General features: G+C 44.8%; 1 protein-coding gene across 3 annotated transcripts in view; it reads right to left on the bottom strand.

Moving 5' to 3' along the window:
• Positions 1-4,763: 4,763 nt before the first annotated feature.
• Positions 4,764-22,399, bottom strand: part of GTF3C1 (general transcription factor IIIC subunit 1) — a 79,332-nt gene continuing 61,696 nt past the window's right edge. For all 3 annotated transcript variants that reach the window (XM_038420683.2, XM_043493801.1, XM_043493802.1), the window contains 11 exons: positions 21,845-21,957; positions 20,635-20,697; positions 18,643-18,736; positions 16,084-16,256; positions 15,289-15,573; positions 13,806-14,059; positions 11,654-11,940; positions 10,495-11,173; positions 10,218-10,257; positions 8,235-8,427; positions 4,764-5,133 (listed from right to left, as the gene is read on the bottom strand). In XM_038420683.2, the coding sequence (XP_038276611.1) occupies positions 4,912-5,133; positions 8,235-8,427; positions 10,218-10,257; positions 10,495-11,173; positions 11,654-11,940; positions 13,806-14,059; positions 15,289-15,573; positions 16,084-16,256; positions 18,643-18,736; positions 20,635-20,697; positions 21,845-21,957 (2,403 nt within the window). In that variant the 3' untranslated portion in view covers positions 4,764-4,911. The remainder of the gene's footprint in view (positions 5,134-8,234; positions 8,428-10,217; positions 10,258-10,494; positions 11,174-11,653; positions 11,941-13,805; positions 14,060-15,288; positions 15,574-16,083; positions 16,257-18,642; positions 18,737-20,634; positions 20,698-21,844; positions 21,958-22,399) is intronic.

Raw genomic sequence — 22,399 nt, 5'->3', positions numbered from 1 at the left:
GGAGTAAAGCAGGCATCTTCCCTGCTTGTTGAGGTGAAACATTACTGCCCTGTTGTCTGTGAGGACGGATCTATGATACATACTTGGCACGCCAGTCTGTGAGCTTTCAGTTCTCTGACACTGATATGTAAAGCTAAGTCCTCTGAGGACCACCGACCCTGTGTCTATAGAGAAGCCAGGTCTGTAGAGAAGCCACCCCAGAGCCAAGCATCTGTCACTAGCATGAGAGTTGGCTGTGGGCAGGCAAATGGAATGCCTACACATACATTGACTGGATCTGTCCGCCAGTGTAGGGAGATGAGGACATGGGAGGGCACTCTTACCACCATTTATAACTGATGGCATCTTGGCAAGCAGACAGATGCCAACCAGCCCTGCAGAGTTCTGAGTTGCAGTCTGGCGTATTGAACTACATAGGCACAAGAGGCCATGTGAAAGTTGGAGGCTTCTGGGTCACATGGCCTCTTGCGCCTATGTAGTTCAATACGCCAGACTGCAACTCAAACCATGTGCTGTTGTGAGCCTTCAAATCTATAACAATCTAATTGCCTGGAACCTGGAGTGCAGAAAAAGGCCCTGGCTTGAGAGGAGTTCAATACAGCCCCTATAAACTCTATATTCTGGACCAGGGAGAGAAGAGATTTTTCTGTGTTGATTAACAGTCCCAGAGCACTGAAGGTTGACTGGACCAGGGCAACACTGCTCTGTCCTTGCCATTTGGACCAACCTTTAACAAGCCAGTTGTCTAGATCAGTGGTTTTCAAACTTTTTTTCTGGCGACCCAGTTGAAGAAAATTGTTGATGTCCGCAACCCAATGGAGCTGGGGATGAGGGGTTTGGCGTATGGGATGGCTCAGGCCTGGGGCAGAGGGTTAGGGTGTGGGGGGTGTTGGCTGGGGCCAGGAATGAGGGGTTCAGGGTGTGGGAGGGGGCTCAGGGCTGGGGCAGGAGGTTGGAGTGTGGGAGGGGGTGCGGGCTCTGGGATGGGGTAGGGGGTTGGGGTGTGGGAGGTGCTGGCTCTGGGGTGGGGCCAGGATGACAGGTTTGGGGTGTAGGAAGAGGATCTGGGTTTGGGGGGTGCTCAGGGCTGGGGCAGGAGATTGGGGCATGGGGTTGGGGTGTAATGCTTACCTCCAGCAGCTCCCGGTCAGCAATGCAGACAGGATGCAGAGGCAGGCTTACCGCCTGTCCTGGCACCGTGGACTGCGCTGTGCACCAGAAGCAGCCAGCAGCAGGTTCGGCTCCTAGGTGGAGGCGCGCAAGTGGCTCTCGGTGGCAGGCACCCCCACCCCCGGATTCCATTGGCCAGAAAAAGGCCAATATGAGTGCGGAGCTGGTGCTCAGGGCAGTGTGCAGAGCCCTGTGCCCTGCCCCCGCCCAGGAGCCGGACCTGCTGCTGGCTGCTTCTGGGGCGCAGTGCAGTGTCAGAATAGGTAGAGACTAGCCTGTCTTAGTAGGGCAGCACTGCCGACAGGACTTTTAATGGCCCGGTCAGTGGTGCTGACCACAGCCGTCGCAACCAGTCCCTTCCATTACGTGACCCAGAACTGGGTCACGACCCACAGTTTGAAAACCACTGGTCTATATAGCAGAGGTGAGCAAACTACAGCCCAAATCTGGCCCACTGGACCCTCCTGCCCAACCCCTGAGCTCCTGGCCTGGGAGGCTCGCCCCCGGCCCTTCCCCTGCAGCCTCAGCTCACTGTGCTGCCAGCTCTGTGCTGCACAGTGGCGTGGCTGGCTCCAGCTGGGCGGCATGGCTGCCTGTCTTGGTGCTCTGGGTGGTGCGGCTGTAGTACTGCCAGCCACCGGTGCTCCAGGCAGCACGGTAAGGGTTGTATAGAGGGCAGGGGAGATCGGGGTGGTGGTCAGGGGGCTGGGATGTGGATAGGGGTTGAGGCGGTCAGAGGGCGGGGAACGGGGGGGGTGAATCGGGGCAGAGGTCCCTGGGGGGCAGTCAGGAAGGAGTGGAGGGTTGGATGGGGCAGAGGGGGCAGTCGGGGGCAGGGGTTCTGGGGGCGGTCAGGGAGAAGGGGTGGTTGGATGGGGCAGGGGTTCCGGAGGGCAGTCAGGAATGAGAGGAGAGGTTGGATGGAGTGGTGGGGGGCAGTCGGGGCGGGGCTCCAGGGGCCATCAGGGGACAGGGCCAGGCCACGCCTGGCTGTTTGCGGAGGCACAGTCTCCCCTAACTGGCCCTCCATACAATTTCAGAAACCTGATGTGGCCCTCAGGCCAAAAAGTTTGCCTGCCCCTGCTATACAGGGATAAACCTGGACTCCTGAGCTTCGGTTTTCGACCTGCCTCTTGATCCTCAGTACTCGGCCTGCTGCTGGGCTCTGGGTTCTCACTGGCACAGGTTGGGAGCAAGAAGCACATGGCTTGAAACCCAGTGACCGGAGCAAACCTCTGTATCTTGAATAGAAAATCCCCAAACAGGGAAAACAAAAAGTGCAGAACACATTTTTTATTATACACACAGCTAAAACTTACCAGCTATCCTAACCACCCTAAAGACTAGACTAAATTACACACGTGTATAATATACAGTGTTCCCAAAGGCTGAGATAAAGAACTGTTCTGATATAAAAGAGAGTTCCAATGACTGTCATGGGTAGTAAAGAAGGAACTGAGGGGGCCTGGGGGCGACTCTGCTCTTTAGACCTGCATGCAGCAGTAGCAGGAGCTTGAGTTTTCAACAACTGTATGCTGGGCACACTGACACCAAGAGCGAATGCACATGTGAAATCCTCGAAGAACCAGCAGTGCTCAGATCATCATATGTAGCAAACACCCTTGTGTTTCTTATTTTGTGTTACCGTAGTACCCAGGAGCCACAATGGACGCCATTGTGATTGGAGCCATACAGACACTGAACAAAAAGACCGTCCCTACTCCGAAGACCATACGATCTAAGTATAAAACAAGAGAGAACAGATGGATACAGAATGACCGACAAGAGAGCACGAGGAAACAAATGGGAGAACATTGGTCAGCATGATGGACAGTGGTCGCAGTACATAAGCAGCATCAATTTTTCTTATAGACATGAAAAAAGGAGGGCTTTAAAGCAGCACAAGAGAAAGCACAAAAGTGCTTGTGTGAAAACTGAACAAGTGGACAATGGAGGCTGACATCATGGGCTGATCAGAAGTGGGAAATAACTTTTTTGATATTGAATGAGAGATGATAGGTAGGGTGGGCAGGGCTATGCCATCAAGGGCCTTGAAAGAGATGCCAAGTAGCAATAGAGAAGGGGGAGCAAGTGGAGGGATACAATGTGAGGGTGACATGGACAAAGTAATAGGCTGGAGAAATGATTTTTGTAGCAGCATTCTGAATGGATATGTGTGGGGCAAGATTACATTTGCCAGGCCATAGAGAAGGATATTGCAATAATCATGATGGAAGATGAGAACCTGGATGAGAGTTATACCTGTGTGGATGGATAAGAAAGACCAGATCTTAGAGATGTTATACAGAAGAATCTGAAAGATTTAGACATAGCCTGGATGTGAGGAGCTAGGGAGAGGTCTGAGTCAAAGATGATGCTCACATTACGGACCTGAGCAGCACTGTCCACAGTGATCAAGAAAACAGGAAGTGGGGAGAGCGCTGCGGGAGGAGGATGGAAATTAAGGGTATGTCTATACTGCAATCAAAAACCTGCAGCTGGCTTGTGCCAACTGACTCGGGCTTGAGGGGCGTGGGCTGCATGTCTGTTTAATTGCAGTGTAGACTTCTGGGCTTGGGCTGGAGCCTGGACTCTGGGACCCTGCAAAATTCTTACCTTCACCTGAATACTTTTAATCAAATATAATGAATTGGGTTTATTATACACCGTGTTAGTTACTAATTAGTGAAACAGCTGTAATAATCATGGGTTCAGTGAGGGCTGACAAAGCATAGGCCACTGTGGAGGGTAACAGGTCACCAGCTCCTCCTACAATGCAGAGGCTGGGTCAATTGCATTGCCATAAGAACTCCACTTTCTATGGCTCCTGTCTCAGTTGTAGCTCAGGACTTGTTGGCGGCACAGAAGCTGGTGAGAGGTTGTAAGGAAAAGAAGGAAGTACAGCTTGCCTAGATGTAGGCCTTCTGGTCCCTAAACCAGTTAAAGAGGTAGAGGCCTGTGTGCCTTCAGCTGGAGCAGCAGAATTCTAGTCCCTGCTCCCCATAACTGTGTGTATGTGCAGGTTATACAATAGCTGTGTGTGAGATTTCTGATAGTAAAGGGCTCTTTAATCTGGTGACAAAGTCAGAACATGATCCAATGGCTGGAAGTCAGTAGAGTTCAAACTGGAGATGCAATTAAAACAGCAAGGGTAGTTATCTACTGGGACAGACACCAAGGTTGGGTCTCTAAGATCTGCTCTACTTCAATCAAAAGTCTGTTGAAAAAGGCTTATTAATATAGGAATCACTAAATGAAATTCTATGGCCTGCGGTCAGCCCGAATTATAACAATCTCAACTGGCCTTATACTCTATGAAATAACCGTACTTCATTTGCATCTTGCACTAAGTAGAATCTGACAGTCATGTTAACAATGCAAGAACCTTTTGGGTGAAAAGATCTTTGATCGCGTACAACACTACAGCTTCTGATGTGAATTTGAGAAATCAAATCAAGGTACAGACGTTTGGATACAAAGCCATGTCCTAAGCTGATGCAGTTTCCCTCCTCTAGGAGGTGTTGTCAGTGTTTGAAGACTGTTATCCTACACGACCATACAAGCTTAATGTTTGCTTTACAACAGGCCTGAAGTAATTCTCAATAAGAAACAAAATTTATTTAACAAAACATGACAAAATGACAAACAGAGCACAAGTTACGGGACACACCAGAAGTTTCACCTCCATTAGCGTTCACCAACACAGGCCGGACAAGCAAGCATGACGCACCATGCCATCTCTTATAAATGGATCATCTGCACCCATTTATTCCAGTTGCCTTCGTATGGGAACACCCTGCCCATTCTCAGAGTACAGTCTATGGTGGGCTCATAAAATATTGTTGGAGTCTCACTCAGTTTGGAGTCGGTTAGCTCTTCTTCAGGAGCAGGCCGAGAGAAGAGAGATATTGCCGAGGGCTTTTTCAAGCAGAATCTTCTGATGCAGCCAAGGGCTTCCAGGCCCTGTTGAAAAGTTGACATGTTTTAGCTTAAGAAGTTACATAGAAATGATAAAACCGAGTAAGACTATTCCGTGTGATATGCTTCATAGACTGTTTCTCCAGATGCTTCAGAGAATTAAAAAAATAGAAGTGAACAGCCACAGGAAAGTGGCACTGCTATAGATTACAGCAATATAACTAAACCAATAATGTGAGCCCACACTGCTGAGTGCATGCACCAGTTTAAGCTACTCTGCTCATGAATCATTGTGTCCCCACAATGCAGCAGTATATTGATAAAAGCATATTGCACTCTGGGTGGGTATTCCAGGGAGCTGACTGACACTGCTAGGCTTTATGCATTCTGGGCAAACCTGAGGCATAGTTGTGGCAATGGCTGCAGGATCTTTGAACTTGCAACAAAAGCAAATTGCAAATGCAGATAGTCAAGGGTCTAACTGGCATTTAAACTGAAGGGGAACATTCAGTCAGGCGACTCTGGAGCAGTGGAGTAACCAGACACATTTCAGGAGTGGACAGTATAGCTTGGGATAGCATTGGGAGGGCTAACTAGCGTAGATATATAAAATGGAGATGCCTCCCTGTGGCTCTTACACCACTATAGCTCTCACCAAATTAGAGTTAAGTCAATTCCGTAAGTCATAGAATCATAAAAATGTAGCACCGGAAGGGACATCAAGAGGTCATCTAGTCCTCTGCATTGAGGCAGGATTATCTAGACCATCCCCGACAGGTGTTTGTCTAATCTGTTTTAAAAACCTCCAATGACAGATTCCACAACCTCCGTCGGTAATCTGTTCCAGTGCTGGACTACCCTTACAGTTAGGAAGTTTTTCCTAATGTCGAACCTAAATCTCCCTAAATCTTTCTTCAATTTAAGCCCATTACTTCTTGTCCTGTCCTCAGTGGTCATCCTCCTCTTTATAACAATGATTTACATGAAGACTTATGTCCCCCCTCAGTCTTCTCTTCTCTAGGCTAAACAAACCCAATTTTTTTCAATCTTTCATCATAGGTCATGTTTGCTAGACCTTTAATCATTTTTATTGCTCTCCTCTGGACTTTCTCCAATTTATCCACATCTTTCCTGAAGTGTGGTGCCCAGAACTAGACACAGTATTCAAATTGAGGCCTTATCAGTGCTGAGTAGAGTGGAAGAATTACTTCTGGTTTCTTGCTTACAACACTCCTGCTAATACATCCTAAAATGATGTTCACTTTTTTTTGCAACAATATTACACTGTTGACTCATATTTAGTTTATGATCCGTTATAACTCTTTCTGCAGTACTCCTTCCTAGGCAGTCATTTCCTATTTTGTATTTATGCAATTAATTATTCCTTTCTAAATGGAGTACTTTTCATTTGTCCTAACTGAACTTCATCCTATTTCCTTCAGACCATTTCTCCAGTTTTTCGAGATCATGTTGAATTTTAATCCTGTCCTCCAAAGTGCTTGCTATCTCTCCAGGTTGGAGCCCCAGATCCCCAGCCAGCCAATTATACACCCACCTTATAATAGGTTGGTCTAGGCCAGTGGTTCTCAAACTTTTTTTTTCGTGGACCACTTGAAAATTGCTGAGGGTCTCAGCGGACCACTTAATGATCTTTCCAAATGTTGTTTGTACCATTAGCTAACTATTGTAAAGCGCTTTGGATAAAAGCGCTATATAAAAAACCCCTTAATAATAATAAACATGTTTTTGTTCTACAAAGAAAAACACACAACTCATATTTTAATATCATTAGTCTTACCTTTCTAATTCAATGGATGTGCCCTCTCTCCCCTGGTGCAGCAGCCCCCAAGCTGGGGCTGGGAAGGAGAAGGGCCTCTCCCTCTCTCCCCCGCCACGGCAGACACAGAGCTGGGGCTGGGAAGGAGGGGGGCCTCTCCCTCTCTCCCCCGCCACGGCAGACACAGAGCTGGGGCTGGGAAGGAGGGGGGCCTCTCCCTCTCTCCCCCGCCATGGCAGACACAGAGCTGGGGCTGGGAAGGAGGGCCATCTCTCCCCGGCAGCCGCAGCCCTGGGAGCTGGGGAAAGCTGCCTCTTTCTCCTGTCACCGCAGCACTGCACATCCCAAATTCCCCCCGCCCCCTCTTCTCACTCCTCTGCCCCCTCCCACTTACCCTCTAATTCTCCCACCCCTCTTCTCCAGGGTGTGCGGCTCCACTAATTAGCTGGGCAGCCCTTCATTCTCTCATGTGCGACCACCCAGGCGCGCACCTAAGAGGGAACTATCCGCAGACCACAGTTTGAGAACCTCTGGTCTTGCCTATATTTCTCTAGTTTTTTATGAGAAGGTTGTGTGAGACAGTATCAAAAGGCTTACTAAAGGCTTTTTTGATAGATGTCTGTTGCATCAACTGCTGATTGAAATGTGGTTCTGGCCATCAGCTTACCTTCCTCAATAAGAGCCTGGAACTGATTTCTGTCTCGCTGTGGCAGCTTTTCTACAGTTTGTGATCTTGGAATAGTTCAGATAGTCATACTTAGTCAATAGGACAGGATAGTTTGCTATTCTGAACAGAAGGCTAGTGGATGTGAAGACCTTCCTTCCCAACAAGCCTACATATTTGGCCTCCTTGTCAGAGGGAGCGGATTTTGGATGTTGTCTAGATTAAGGTTTCTCAACCCATGGGTCGGGACCCAAACTGGGTCACCAGAATGCTTCGAAGGATTGTGCGGAACTCCTGTGGCTCCTGTCCCCTGACGAAGCAGCAGTTCTGGCCACTGGAGGTTCTGACCCAGGCCATGCTTGACATTTCAGACCAATAGGCCCATTTTAGAAGGCAATCCAGTTGTGCAGTTGCTACCACGCAGCACAATAATTCAAAGACCAGGCACAGCAGGGCACATTTCCTATCAACCCCACCAGCCAGCACGCCCCAGCCCTGGCCTAGATGAACCTGTTCAAGGGACAAGACGGGAACTCAGTCTCCACGGTCCAGTCACAGTTGTTGGCTTCTCTCCTGGGACTCCCAACAAGGGAGTCTGTTACTGTGGCGTGGACACGTGAGACCCTTTGGTATCATTCCAGGGGGACAGTCACACTAAACAGAGGCTGAAATAGGATAATGTTCAACATCTGATAACAAATGTACCTGTAGTATCTCCAAGACAGAAACAGGCTGAAGAACCCCCACATAATGTTGCAGCAATGTGTTTTCTGTTATACCGGGCTTTGTCATGATGTGATAGAGCACAGCTTCCATCATTCCCTTACACACAGGTTTATTCAGATTCCCGTCCACAATTCGCCATGGCCTCCCAATGAAACACACATTCTCACAGGCCCTGCAGAGGGACAGCAAGTTCCACTTTGTCAGTTGCAGTTTTAAAAATGAAAAATGCAAACTGCTTGCTACATAGAGGTGTCTCTTCCCTCTCCCTATACTAGCAAATCACCATATCAGAAGCAAAAATAATGGCACCTTCTGTGAGTCTGTGCAAACACACTGGGCTGCAGCTCACAGTCCTCAGTCCCTGCAGGGCTCTCCTGAAATAAATGTTCCATCCAGCTACCAGAGTCCCAGGGTCAGAAGTATTGCTTGCTAGGCATACCCCCTTGAGAGTGACCTGGGAGTGAGTTTGTCACAACAAAGCATCCTAGTGATGGTCAGTTTGTTGGCGAGTGACGGTGTTTTTAGTTTGGCAGTGGGTGTGGAGACTGGTGCTAGTTTCTATTCAGCTTCCATGGTGGTTTGACCCAGAGCTGAACTGAGTAAATAAATGTGTGTGCGCGCCCTATTAAAGCTAGATGGAAACTCTACCTTAGGGCTCCTCCCACCACATTGCAGGAGGTAGGGAATGTCTGTTTTCAGCAAGAGGCTTTAATTCCATATCATGGTTTCTGCACAGCACCAATGGGAATGCTTAGGACATGCATGAGCAGCAGCTCAGTCAGAGTGCTCCCTGACTAGTTGGGAAAGGCAGCTAGCCTGCTAACATAAACAATCTCAGTGCCAATCAATGAAGCAGAAGTGCGCAGCTAATGTGCTTCTCTATTTCTGCTGGATGCACCAGCAAATACTGGGACAAGGGCGGTGGGAGATATGGTTACTGTCAAGAGTTACTGGGGCAGAGAAAAAAGCAAGTCCCACATCCCCAAACATACGTAGCCATCTCTAAATCAAGCTGAAAAGGGCAAAGAAAGAAGAGATGTGTCCTTTCCCAAGCGTGCACATTTTCCCAGATACCAATACTCCCAACTGCCCTCATCCCTCACCATTTCTGCAATGAAGTTGTGCTGACAATACAAAACTCAGTAGCACATTAAAGATTATGGGGGTAGTAACAAATAAAACAACTAATAAAAACCCACCAGGAAGCCTACCTGATTGGATTGCTCATTTCATATAATTTTTAATTCAATACAATCTGCATTTCTGATGTACCTGGATCTGCTGCCGAAACCATGGGGCCAGAGTGTGTCACAGGGTGCACTTTACATCCATGCCCAAAAACAACGCTGGCTTTCACTCTGCTCATGGGTCCAATTCAAGAAAACAGCTCTTTAATGACCTACAAGGCTACACAAGACCCCTCTCTCTGCGTTGCATGTCAACAGCAGAGATCAGCTGAGGCACTGAGTCCCCTGATTTAATGTCTTGGAGGTGACGGCCAGGTTCTTGACTGGAATCTACCACTCCAATATCGTTCTATTCCCTAGACCCTCACTTGGGAAGCAGGGCCTGATGAGCATTAAGTTTATTTGAGTGTGGGGTGGAGAGGATTATTTCTGTTCCTTCTAGTGTTTATAATATGTTGGGGACTTTCAGAAGTGCCCATGCTCCAGAGACATTTGGAATGGCCAGGCTGACGGGCAAGGAGTCTGAGGTAACAAGAGGACGAGGTAGGACAGCAAGTCCCAGTCTCCAGAGTCCTTCCATGCACTCTGGGTTCACCAAGGAATTGGAGACACATCTACATTAGCTCCAAGCGTGCACTTTCCACATCTGCTTTGTAGTTGTTATTTTGCTAATATATTGTATTATATTACATATTATATTATTTTTCTAAATGACTGCATGTCTAAGCATGATATGCTTATTATTTAATGGTTCTACAGACTTCTCTTTACTTACGTTTCCCGTACTGCCTGGGGTAGATTTGTCAAAGAATCTTCTGAAGAAAGATCGGAAAACATGTAATGAGCACCAGAAAAAAAAAAAAAAAAAGGACATACAGATTTTATATTAACTTCCACAAATCACTATTCACTATTCATGAAAAAGCAGTAAGAGAGGTGTCTGTTTTCTGCTATAGCACAAAGCTATGAGGTTTGGGGCTAGTGAATTTACAGGTATAAGCTTACAGCTTGCGAACTAGTCTATATCCCATATGAATAAAACTCCTATGCACCTTTACAGACTTCAGAACTTTCCTGTGGGTGAGATGCATCATCAAGCGACATGTTCAAAGCTGTATCTCTGGCTGTATGTTCAAAGCTAGGCATCTGCCTTTCTTCCTCATTAGCGGCAACACTATCATCTACTGCAGTCTCTTGTTCTTCAGAATTGGCTTTATCTTGCTCTTTATCTTTTTCAGTGACAGATTCTGGTCCGTGCACAGGATGTTGCACATAGTGTCCTGTCTGCCCTCTGAAAGGACCCATTCTTTCATGTGCAACTAACACCCCTTTCACCTGCGTGGGCTCAGTTAAACTTGCATCAGGGGCTGCTTCAGTTGCTCCTTCTGAACAGCTCTTTATGTCCTGACAGACTTCGGTGCCATCTTGAAGCCCACCATGTTGAGTCTTAAATCTTTTCCTTGAGAGTCCTTCATCACTGTCAACAGATCTTAAGACTTTTCCAGGCTGTCCCTCCTCCCTTGAAGACTCCATCTCTTGCTTTGGCTCTGGCTGCTGAGAGTTCTGTTGCAAATCCAAGCGAGTGACGGAGTTTTTGCCCTGCAGACCAGCACCACCACATTTATTCTTCAGACACACTGAATACAACAGCCAGGGTTTGGCAAATGTCATTGTAACCAATCGTACAGTGTTTCCCCCCACTTCTAACACCTGTTCCATCTTGAGGAGGTCCTGAAAAAGAAACAAGTTTTATCTTTAGGTAGAGCTGTGGAATACCAGTATGATGAAACATTCAAAACTTCCTGGAATTCCCATTATTGTAACCAGTTGCAAGAGTGCCTTGCCAAACTCTCAGTCCCTTTTCAACTCTCCTTTCCTATAGACTTAAAAAAGGGAATAATTCCCTTGCTTAATCTCCTCTGAAACTACAGCAAAGATACTGAAATATTCCTGTGCACTTTAGAGACTGACCATGGTGCCCTGGGTGAGTGCAGTCACTCATCCAACTTTTTCATTTAGTGCCACCATATTTTCTGGTCTTCAGAGAGGTGAGATGACCATTGGTTGTTGACTGGGAATCTCATTACTAAATTTATCATGTAGAGGAAGTAATTCTGTTCCCATTTGTTTCACATGGATTATATGTCCTTCCTATTCAAAAAGAGTGCTATGGAGTTCACGTATATATTGGTGACGGAGATGTAAACCAACCTGAATATACTGCTGTAAAGACCTTGTGCGTTCGGTGTCAGCTTCTTCATAGCAGTGGAACTGTTTGCCCAGCTCTGCCTTTTCAATCCCGAAGGAAGAGGATGCCTCAATGGCATTATGGATCTCTAGGACAGCAGACACATCTTTGGAGCTATACCCATAACACTCTGTACACCGGAGGACAAACTGATCTATGTCATAAGTGGCTTCCTGGACTTTTAGAAGCCTGGTAAAAGCATGAGGGAGGCAGGAGATTCCTACAGCCATGTTATCAACCACAGAAGGAACTGCAAAGTAAACAGAATGAGTGTATTAGTCTTGATGAAGACAGAATCTTCCTGTACTAATGTTACCATACATTGGATGACAGAAGGATCAAAAATCTTTCCAGGCTCCTCTGACAACAAGTTTTTTCTTCGACTCTTCAATTAAAAATATAGCTCCATGTTCCACATTCACCACTGCAAATTCCTTTCTTCTATATGCCCCCCACACTTGTGTATGAAATGGGCTGCAGAAAAGGAACCATCACATTAGCTTACAAAGGCTCTAACCCCAAGCCAGTATGAAATACCAGCGAAGGGGAGACTGGACTCTTGCAGTCTCTCTCTCTGTAGCTCTGGGTCACTTAGGAAATCCTGTAAATGAACAGATTTAAGAGTGTTCTGCTATGTCTTTAGAGAAGGTCAGTAAAATCACAGCTGGAGAGCCTGGGGCAAAAAGACAGACTCTGGAGAAGTGACTCCTTTGGTAGAAATGAGTGACAGATGCCGATGGAGAGTAGAAAGCTATTGGCCAAGTCTGATAAAGAACATGGAACGGAAGATCACACCACCATGAAGACACCAGAAAAACTGGGTATAGAGAAGATGTACATCTCTGTCTGAGTGGTTTTTGCCTTAATGAGAAGCTCTGTATCAGTTAGTTCCAAACTGCACACTCTTTTCAAAAGTGACTTTTCTGGTCCAGGATTCTGGGGGTGGGGGAAGGACAGATATGACACCATTCTTAGTTGATTCTTTGCACCCTCCTTCCTTTTTCTTGTGTTTACAGACAGCCTTTACACTTTGCCCTATGGGGCACTATGATGTAACACCGGCTCTCCTTTGATGGCCAAAATCAGGTGTCCAAGAGGAACGGCAAAGTACTGCAATGAGCTGGCAACCTGACTGACCCATACAGAGATTGTATGGTAACAGGACTTCAGGAACTGGAGTTTTCAGATTCCTGCTGTGACAGATGTGAATAGCATAGGCAGGGACAGCAGTGGGCCTTCCATTACAAACCAAGAAATCCTTCCTGGATACATCTGTCTTGAGCAAAGACCACCACCACTCTTATGGTTAGGCACTGGACCAGCACTCTGGCAGAGCTGAGAACTGAATCCAGATCCCCTGACTCTCTGTGCGACTGTGGGAAAAACTGCACACTCTGCCTCAATTCCCTGTCGGTAAAATGGAGATAAATATTCCCTTTCTCCCGCTCTTTGTCTGTCTTCCCTATTCCAGTTGTCTCCTGTTCTGTGTTTGCGCAGCACTGAGAACAAGTGGCCCTGATCTTGGATGCAGCTTTTAGAACCCAGATACTAAACAATGAGTAAAAAGCTGATGATAGGTCTCAAGGATTAGAGTTCTGAATATTATTAACATTTATATTGCAGCAGGGTCTAAAGGCCACAGCCAGATCAGGCGCCATTGTGTTAGGTACTGTATAAAATACAAAATAAGCGAGAGTCCCTGCCCCAAAGAGCTTTTCAAGGAGATTGGCTCAGTCTGCTTACAGAAGAGGAAACTTGGAGGTAACACAAAAGAGGTTTTAAAATTAGGAAAGGGACAGATAGGTTCACCAAGTAGCAGGCATGTTTGGAGTAATGACCGCACACAAAGTGGGATGCACACAAGGAGCTAAGTTACCAAGGAAGCTGATCAGAGCAAGCTGCATTAATAAAACCACATTAGAGTCAGAAGAATGAAATAGCCCAATAAGTAGTATGAGAATACAGGAAGAATCAGATATTTGGTAAGTATGGAAGGAGATGATCCTGCTAGAAGACTGCATTAAAACACTGCCTCCATTCCCTTGAGTTTGCAAACACATAATGACATCCATTCCAATTTGTTTTACTTGTTTACACACACACACAGAAACTAACCTGAGGTACTGAGCCTCCCTGGCATTGGGGTACATCTCAGCTTGAATTTCACTTGGCAAGAATTGACCACGATATTGTCGTTGGGGTTCAGATTGCGTGTGCTGACGATTCCTGGTGCATAGTAGCCTCTCATGAGTAAGTAATTGGTATGAGATGCTTGACGAGCTTTTACCTCTATTCTCCGTTTGTTTCCAGAGCTCTCATCCAAGTCATCATCTTCATCATAGTCATCCTCAAGACCATCTTTTCCCAAACTGCAGGAAATGTACTGTTAATCTTTTGCCACTTTCTTCCAAACAAGAGACTTTTTCCCAAGTTTATTTCATTTAAGCTAAATCAATTAAAAGGATCAATAATGATGAACACATAACACTACAGTAATGCAACATTCCAACTATGATTTTAACCACAATTAGGAAATTCAGAAATGAGGTTGCTGACCCAGTCAAATGTATGTATTGCAATAAGGTCTTTCATTACATAACACCAAGAAAGATCACATTCTGCTCCACACTCCAGCATGTTAGTCATTCTCAAAATACAGCCCATAGATGACTGCCTTTCTGTAGAGCTGTTCATAGTAGCCTGCTGAATGAAATGCTTAGAACCAGACAGTAAAAATGAACTGCAGGAACGCTTGGAAGAAGGAACTTCCCTTTCTGTGAACTTTTAATTTGTAAATTCTTTAAAAACAATCCCAATGCATCAGCTCCAACTACTGAACAGTCAGGCTACATGGTCATTTCATCAGCTATATTATGGAGCTTGGATAGGCCCTATCCCATAGAGGGCTAGATCTGTATCTGGTTTCCATTGTGTTCATCACTCCCTAGTTCCTTCAGAGTATGCCTTTGTATCCCATGTTCAAGGTATTTGATTATATTCCTGGATTTATGCTGTATATTAATTATTTGATTAGCAACACAATGGCAGATCTCTCCTTTCCATCAGCTGCCTGGTCTTCTCAGAACAGTGAAGTAACAATGGGCATTATTTCTTAGGTGTCCCATGATTTGGAGCCATAGCAAGTGCACAGGGTAAATACCATGCAGGCAATTTCTTTCCCACAGATCACAACATGAGTCCAGTAGAGCTGAAACCCACATAGAAAACATAACAAAAACACCAGTTCATGGTAATTCCCTGAAATGGTTAGGTTGGTACAATGGCAATGAGCATGTGCAATTGGTACAGCTAGGCTATGCTGCCCTGCTTATCTCTGAAAACTGTGATGAAGTCTTTGGCAATTCTATCTTCACCATAGGTATGTTCTTTCAGAATAATGTGGAAGTTAACACATGCCAATGCTCAGATGAAAGACTAACAAGTGCTGTTAAATCTTCAGGCTGCTCCCTGAAAACATCCCAGATTGCCACTGGAAAGCATGTGCTGAAACGCAGAGCAGGATATTCCCATGTCTGTTGTCAATTTCATTCAGCAAGTTATACACAGTCCTTATCTGGATAAGAGCATTAGTGTTTACCTTTTGATGACTTCATTCTCCACCATAGTGCTGTCCACCACGATTATTTGGTCTGGGATCCTCACATCCACAGAAATAAGGCCCAGGGAGAACAGGGAAAGAATTGCTACACAATGACCTCCGGGGCCATCCATAGGAAAAGCTAGCATGCCTGGTGAATCTTTGGCTTCTTGATCCTTGAATGAAAAGCTATCTGGTTCGTCTGATTTTCTAGCTTCCTTGAGCTTCTCTAGGAACTGGAAGGATTCTGTACAAATTGTACTAGGAAACCGCCATGTGAAGACTCTGGACACAAAAACAATTGAATTAAGATATACAGGGTTTGTACTACTGGGCAGAAATCCCAAAAAACAGCAAAAACCCCCAAAAGGAAATGCAACAGTCTATGTTCCAGGCTGTAGCAAAGCATCCCAGTGCAAAGAAAAACCCTCCGTTGGCGTAACAGCTGTTATGCTATCCTCTCCTCAATGCAGTTTCCAGCATAAGGGGCGTGGCTGGAAGAAAACAGGCTTGGTTCCCTACAATTCTCTAATCATCCCCCAGCTGCCATTTCAGCTATTCTACCCTAGCCTGGGGACTAGCTGAAGGTGCACATTTAAACCATCTTTACATCCTCAGCTCCTGCTGTGTGCTCTTTAGCCATAACAGAGGATCTGGTCCCTAGCTTCTAGTTCCTCATAGTTTCTATTCCTTGCTAAGTAACAGAGTTATGTATTTTATCCTCTATTCAAAGCATGTTTGGAGACATTACTACGTTAGCTCTATACAGTACAGCAGACTTTGCTGGACATTTACCTGTAGTAGCTTTGTGATAGTTGATATGACATAGGCACAAAGGGCAAAGCCCGGCTTTTCTTTGGACCCAGAGTATGGTTAACCCGACGGCGATTGACCAAACTTCTCTTCTGACATTCTAAGAAAGCCTTCACAAGAATGTCATCCTTGTACTCACGGTACAGCCGAAAAGTCTGCAACACACACCATTTAAATGCCAGATTAACAGCAGAGATACATTAAGCATATCCACATATTGCAGCCCAAACCACAAACTCTTCAGCTCTGTAGAGCAATGTTACATCCAAATCAGAACAGTGACTCAAGGCAAGTTAGACAGAGAGCAAAGTCATCCCTGTATGTCCAGATCCTATTATGGGGGGAAGCACTATAAATATGATAGCCATTACTGAGATACTGGAGTGAGCTTTATGGGTAATCTCAGGTATTGACCTCATAAATACCTAGCATTAGCTCTCTATTCTGTTGTGGTTTTTTCCAGAGACCGAGTCACTATCAGGTACAACAAAATATTTTATGAGATACGCTATTTATAGAGAAATTTATACCCTAATATAACAAAGTTTCACTTGTTTGCTCAAGAGACTAAACAAATTCCATTCAATTTACGTGGCGGTTTGCTTGCAAGCAGATTCTGGTAAGAACTAGGAAACCATTTATTTGGAAGTAACAGCCCTTGTAATCAAGTCTGTATGAGTTGCTTATAAATTGTCAGTTGCATTTTCAACATGAAACCACAAATCAGAACTTACAGTTGAACGTAAGCTTAAGGACATATATACATGTTTATATTACATTTACAGGGTTTTCTAGAATCCGAAACCAGTAAATTCCAGTGATGTGAACCAAATTCTATAGAACTTTGTAAACACAGTGCCTGTCTGATATTTCAAAGGTAAGTATTGAGATCAGCTGCTGTTATGATTGCACATTTACAATTCTTCATCTATTTTTCTCATTAAAAGGATCACAACACTTTCAATGCACTTCAAATGTGTGCATAATTATCTATGTGGAAAATATGCCATGACAGACACAATACCATGTAATATCTTTGGGAATCTCATTTTATTAAATTTATGACTGGTATGATTGTGTTCTTCTAAATGGAGGAGGGTTACCACAGTTCCTATAGGAACTAAAAACAGTGGGAGGTGATTAAAGTGAATCACTGAGACTAAACAACTCTAGAGAGGTATCACCCCCTAGGAATGCTTGCATATACTGGTTCAAGATGGCTTTTAGGCAATCTGGCTTGCTGGGGATATAATAGTGTAAGGCATGGAGCTATGCAGCCTTAAACCTTCCAATCAGAAGGGACTGGGACGAGGGTCCCTACCCAAAGACAGGTGATGGTAGGAGACCTGAGATCTGATTGGGAACTCCTGGAGTGGATCACAGGGGAGGTGGGAAGGAAGGGGAACGCAGGTGTAGTTATGCTGAAACAATTTCAAAGATAAATACTGAGATCAGCTCTTATTAGGATTCCAAATTTAAAAAAATCTTTATCTATTTTTCTCATCATTAAAAAGATCACAGCATTTGCACTATTCAATGATCTTTTGTGGAATTATTTATGTAGAAGTACGCATCCTGCAAGTTGAGAGTCATGAACCAGTCTTGAGCTTGGAGTGATGGACTGATGGAGGGAAGTATTACCATTCTGAACCTGAGACATGTACATGTTCGTTCAGTCTGCTCAAGTCTAAGATAGAAGAAAGAGGGTTTTCATTCTTCGGAATGAGGAAATTCTGACAGTAGAAGCTGCTCCCCCTATACTCTGGAGGAACCTCCTCTACCGCTCCTAGAGGAAGTAATGAGACCACACTGATGATTGTAATAGGCTCTTATGAGAAAGGTCCCTGAAGAGGGATGTGGAAACTATGGGCAATGATCTCTAAAATCCATCTGTTGGCTGTCAGGGCAGACAACACGCAGTTGAATGGGATGAAGTGGCTTCCGACAGTTATGTTCTCTCTAGACTGGGTTTGATGCAGCTCTCAACCATCTTATCAAATCTACTTATGTGTCAAAGCAGCAGTATGCATTGCCAGGGAAGAGGAAGGTTGGTGCCTCACGTTGTATGGTGCATGCCTTTTGGCACGCTATTTTATCTGCTTGGGGCACTAAGATAGTGTGTGCTGTCTCAGCCGTGGCTGGGGATGATAAAGCTTGCAGTGCGAAGGAGAGGTGCAAGTCCCCAGAGAGTACAGGAAGCACTGGAGTCATTCAGTGAGAGTGCGGAGTGTTGTCCATCCTCTTGATGAAAAGCTCTGTGCCCTCAAAGGACAAGACCTCTATCATGGCCATGGGCTTTAAGAGAACTTTAAGAGAACTGAGGGAGTGTTACAGCTGCCCTGCCCTTATGTGGGAGCATGACGTAGTACAGGACTCATGTGTGGCCCCACTGGATACTGCTAGTCACAAAGATCAGGTTTTGTGTGCATGAGGTGCACGCGCACCTACAGTGAAATCCACTCTGACAAACTTGAAGAATTTTGTTATTTCCATCACAACGTGTTGCAGAAAAAGTGAAACAAAACCAAAATCATACGGTACCTGAAATGACTGGCAGGATTTCATCTGATTATCTGAGAGTGCCAAAGTACTCTGAATCAGGTTCTGGAGCACTAGGAAGTGAATATCATAGATACTGAAAGAAAACAATCGCATTACATTATTCAAGGCATTCTGAGCATGAAGCACCCAATCACTAAACTAACGCAGTAATATTTAAATGGAGTGTTTTCCCGTAATGTTTGCATATGCGCACGCGCACGCGCACACACACACACACAGTTAGTCACAATGTTGCTACATCTGAATTCCTAACAAAATGGGGACATTTCCCCTACGTGCTACACTTGGCTTTTTCAAGAACTTTATACCACTCCAGGATAGTTGGATCATAGCTCCTCCCACTCAGCCAATGGAGACAGAACTCTTAGGGTTTTTGATGACATCACACACCCACATAGAAGGATCTAGCTATCTCTCAGCCTTCATTTGGCTGCTTCAGAAGCCATACACATAACGAAAACAGACTGACACTATACTTTAACAAACAAAACACTTCTGTGAGCTTTTAAAATGACTCTCAGTAAACACTGGGTACCAACATTCTCAGAGGATCTGGACTGTTATAGATCTTGAAGAAGAATTAGCAGATAAAGAAAACTTCCCCTTCTCTCCTCTATACGTGTTCAGAAGCTTGGGACCTTCCAAGGCAGTTTACAGCCTAGCAATAAAGATGGAATTAGTACCAGACTGCTGTCTATAATACCCTTCTGCCAAAGGCCACAGCTGCAGAAGTAGTCACTCCTCATCTATAGTGTTTTACAAACAAGAGGGACTGTAATACTACTTATCACTCCATTCCTTAGACTAGGTGGAGAAGATTAATTTGGGGATAGACCCGTGACTAATTAGATGAATTTAAGAAACAGAGAATGTAAGATGAATATCCAGAAAAGGCTTCCTGAGAATGAAGTGGGCCAGGCTGTGGAACTGTCTCCCCCTGCTTGGCAGCCAGAAAACTAAACTGGATAAAACTCTTGTAAGTGTATAACAGGGGAAATTCTGCTGTGACAGGGAGATGGGGTGGTCTGATACCATGGTCACGAGCACACTTATAAACACCTCAAGTCATTGTGGAAGCTTAAGCTGGCAAAGCTGGCACTGGGAGCACATCACACCTGTGCTCCATGATCTGCACTGGCTGCCCGCTGATTTCTGGATAGAATTGAAGTTGTTGGTTTTGACCAACAAAGCCCTAAATGGCCCAGAACCCTACTTATTTGATAGGTTGCCTCTCTCCTCATGACATACTGCTGCAGCTGAAATCCGTGAATGTATTTCAGTTGGATTCCCATAGATCAGGGTTTCTCAAACTTCATTGCACCGTGACCCCCTTCTGACAACAAAAATTATTACATGACCCCAGGAGGGGGAACTGAGCTTGCTGAAGCCCTGCTGCCCCGTGTGTGGCGGTGGTGGGGGGAGGCGAAGCCAAAGCCTGAGCCCCACTGCCCAGGGCTGAAGCTGTTGGCCTTCAGCTTCAGCCCTAGGCAGTGGGACTCGGGCTTTGGCCCCAGACCCCAACCAGGCTAAGCCAGCCCTGATGACCCCATTAAAATGGGGTCCCAACCCACAGTTTGAGAACTGCTGCCATAGATTTTAAAGAGAGAGGGAGCGGATGGTAGACTGATCTCTGTGTGAGGCACTCAGCTTTGGAACCAGCTTGCCTCTTGGTCTGAAACAGCTTGGACCTGACTGAGTTGCAGGGCACGCTGTGAATCCATCTGTTTACTAAAGCTTTTGGAGAGGAAGGGGTTGATGGGGAGTTGGTGAAAGTCTTTGTTGGCTCTTAGTTTTAGAATCCTCTCTGTAGCCTATGTCAACAGTGCCTATAGCTTTAACACAAGCAACTTTCTATTAGTATTTTCTCCATCTTTCTCCAATAACCAGTGAAAAGACTATCCGTCTCATTTTCAATGAAAGTCCACAATAACTCAGGAGCTCTAATGGGAAAGGCCTCTAACTCCCCCTCACCTGTTGAGAGCATCCTGTTTGATGCTTTGATTTGCTTCATCTCCAATGGCCAAAACTCTGAACCTGGTTAAGAGAGAGTAAAAAGGAAACATTTAATACAGAAAATAGCATGCCCTGTATCACACACAGAGCCCCTGATTTTATATTAACCCTTGAAACACCGAAGGCTGATATTTATCATTGTTAATCTTGACACACAACCTGCTAAAACAATGACCTCAGCAGAGATGCCAAGGACTGAAAGAGCCACAGAGATGAATTCTCCGGTCTCCAAGAAGCTGTTTGTCCACATCCAGATTGAAGCACATAGGGAGGAAGCAGCATGGAGCCACTGTCTATGCTGTAGATACAAAATACTTCTGTCTACAGGGCTGGTGTGCGGGAAGAGAGAGAATTTTTGTATTAGAGAGGGACGGCGTCTGCTCTTATCATCCCCTGATGTGAAGGAGTGGAAGGGACTTACATGTTATTGGGTGCTAGAATGTCTAGTTCCCAGTCCCAGTGTTTTCTGCAGATGCGCAGTTCCTCTCCAAGTCAGAGAAGTTAATGAGGTGACTAACTTTGGGACACGAAAAGAATAAGGCCAAAATTTTCATGCTTAGCTACCTAAATTCCCCATCTGTAGATGGGTACACTGATACTTACCCTTCCTTGTAAAGTGCTTTCCAATCTACAGATGAAAAGTGCCATATAAGTGCTAAGTATTACTATTACAGCAACTAGGGATGTGATGTGTCCACTCTTTTAGGAATCAACATTAATACTTCATTTTTATTATTTAATGGAGACACCAACTACAAATCCCAATGTAAAATCATGCCACCTAATTTGTGCAAAACAGTGAGTGGTTTGTGACAGTTATCTATTACAGTCACACAGGGCACATCTAAGTACTCAAAATATTTTCTCTAATAGAAAGGTTAAAGACATGAACGACATTCATGAAAACTATAATAAAAATTTTCAAAATAAAATGCAGATTAATAAAACAACAATATTTAATATCTGGTGAGTAGATGAGAGTAATTAAAAATGTAGAATCGTTATTTCAGAACAACTTTAATGAACAACTTTTCTTTGAAAACCAAACTGAAAATGTTTTTATACCATGATTCCAGGTGCTCTCAAAAAGTCTGAAATTCTTGAGAGCAGACTATCTGGTTCTGATCTCACCTTTGCATATGACATGAGAACATCTTAAGTAAAATACCTGCAATACAGCTCCTGCAATGTATCTGGAATTTCGAGTTTGGGATTCCCTAGGGTTGAACTGAATTTCTCTTTAAGTCTCTCCACAAATTCTTTAAACTCTTTTGCACACACCTTTCAAAACAAGAGATTGAAATATTAAATGCTTAGCAGGTATGTTTCCTACAGTGCAAAGGGGCAGCAGGACCTCCCTATTTCACATTCATAACTGGAAGACCCATTGCAAATGGCTACAGTTTATGAATTAGCAAGTAGGGGAAGCAGCACAGTAAATGAGCCAAGATAACGTATCATGAAATGTACTCTGTACCTTTATTTATTTAACAAATGCTGTTTCATAGTTATGAGTCACTAAATAACATATGTAGTATCCTATCACAGCGTATTCTGTAAAAACAATGGTATCTCATTACCAGTGTGACAGCTTTCTCAGAAGAGCCTTGATTTAAATCTCATCTGGTTGGAGATTTTTCTGTGTACCAGCCCTGCTGCGCAGATTATTAGACTGTGAATTTGTGAGGTTCCACTATTTTTCTCAAATCAAACAAATCAAGTC

This window comes from Dermochelys coriacea, chromosome 10 (assembly GCF_009764565.3).
Source record: "Dermochelys coriacea isolate rDerCor1 chromosome 10, rDerCor1.pri.v4, whole genome shotgun sequence".
Lineage (NCBI taxonomy): Eukaryota > Metazoa > Chordata > Testudines > Dermochelyidae > Dermochelys > Dermochelys coriacea.
Note: the sequence above shows the minus strand (reverse complement) of the source record. Positions and strands in the feature narration are given on the sequence as shown.